A 1,130-nucleotide genomic window follows, 5' to 3' on the forward strand; every position below is an offset into this window, starting at 1 on the left:
CTGTTTAGCATCGTCATGGTTGCTAGGTGACATGACTTACGCCGGGGTGGAGGAGAGGCTAGACCGTCCAAATTCACAGCCTCTTTTTTTCCGGTCTTCCTGGTCTACCAAGGACCCGGCCCACCTCGACAGGGTAGTCTGGGTCCTCCGGAGGACCCGGCCTGTCGTTTTGGACACAGCCCAGGATGTGACACAAAAATCTGAATTATGGAACTGAAAGTGAAAGTAGTCAAACTGAATTTTTAATAAACCAAAATACAGTTTCAAAGCAAATTAATTCAAACTCAAAACTTTAAATTCAGTTTTAATTTAGTGAAATTTATTTTCAAACCAATACATTCAATTTCAAATTGCGCACAATCAGATTCAATCTGAGCAATTCAGATTGAATTCCTGCTGGCACAATATTTATCCCATAAGAATGTGGCCCGACACAGCATTGTATGTGGCCCACGAGAGCTTCAAAGATGTAAATATCTTAAAATAAGCTGCTTTAAAGCTGCGTTGAMCACAAACTACATCTCCCATAAGGCCGTTAACTTTGCTCCTGGAAACATCAGGTGAAAGTTGGTGACCTCACCATTACAGCTGCATGAAACCAACAAAGTCCCTGGAGACGGTYTGAACAGGAGTAAAAGCTGAGGTTTTGCAGAATAAGGAGGTTTTATCAGGGTGAAGTGAGAGTGAGTCTGTTTATCTCCAAGCTCTCATATTACATCATCCTACAGCCTGGACGCAGCTTATCCAAAGAATGTCGCCCTGCATGCGTCCAGCAGCCTCCAAAAGGACAGAGCTCTGGTGTTTCTGAGAAGACGGCAGGAACTCTTTATGCTCACCTCATAGCCCTTAGCCAGCAGGAACTCAGCCAGGTAGGAGCCATCCTGAAAAGACAAAAAAGACGTCGCTTAAGAGGAGTTAGAACAAGGAGAAATAAAAGCACAGTTATTTCAGTCTTGTTTCAAACGCCCTGATATCCAGAATTGATACCATCTTTTTTGCGTGGGCGTTCACATTAGTGCTGGGCGGTATACCGTTTTGTACCGAATACTGCTTTTTATTTTTGTTGTGATATGAATTTTCTGAATACCGGACATTCCGGTTTAAATAGCGGAACGTTTCGTCGCGGCCGC

At 43.6% G+C, this 1,130-nt stretch overlaps 1 protein-coding gene across 1 annotated transcript in view; it reads right to left on the bottom strand.

The window, feature by feature from the left end:
* The window catches only part of gmds (GDP-mannose 4,6-dehydratase), a gene marked incomplete at its 3' end in the record, with an annotated part of 20,127 nt that overhangs the window by 3,723 nt on the left and 15,274 nt on the right, over positions 1 to 1,130 (bottom strand). Inside the window, 1 exon segment of the mRNA XM_014017906.1 lies at positions 837 to 881. Coding sequence (XP_013873360.1) covers positions 837 to 881 — 45 coding nt within the window.

This window comes from Austrofundulus limnaeus, unplaced genomic scaffold (assembly GCF_001266775.1).
Source record: "Austrofundulus limnaeus strain Quisiro unplaced genomic scaffold, Austrofundulus_limnaeus-1.0 Scaffold179, whole genome shotgun sequence".
Classification (NCBI taxonomy): Eukaryota; Metazoa; Chordata; class Actinopteri; order Cyprinodontiformes; family Rivulidae; genus Austrofundulus; species Austrofundulus limnaeus.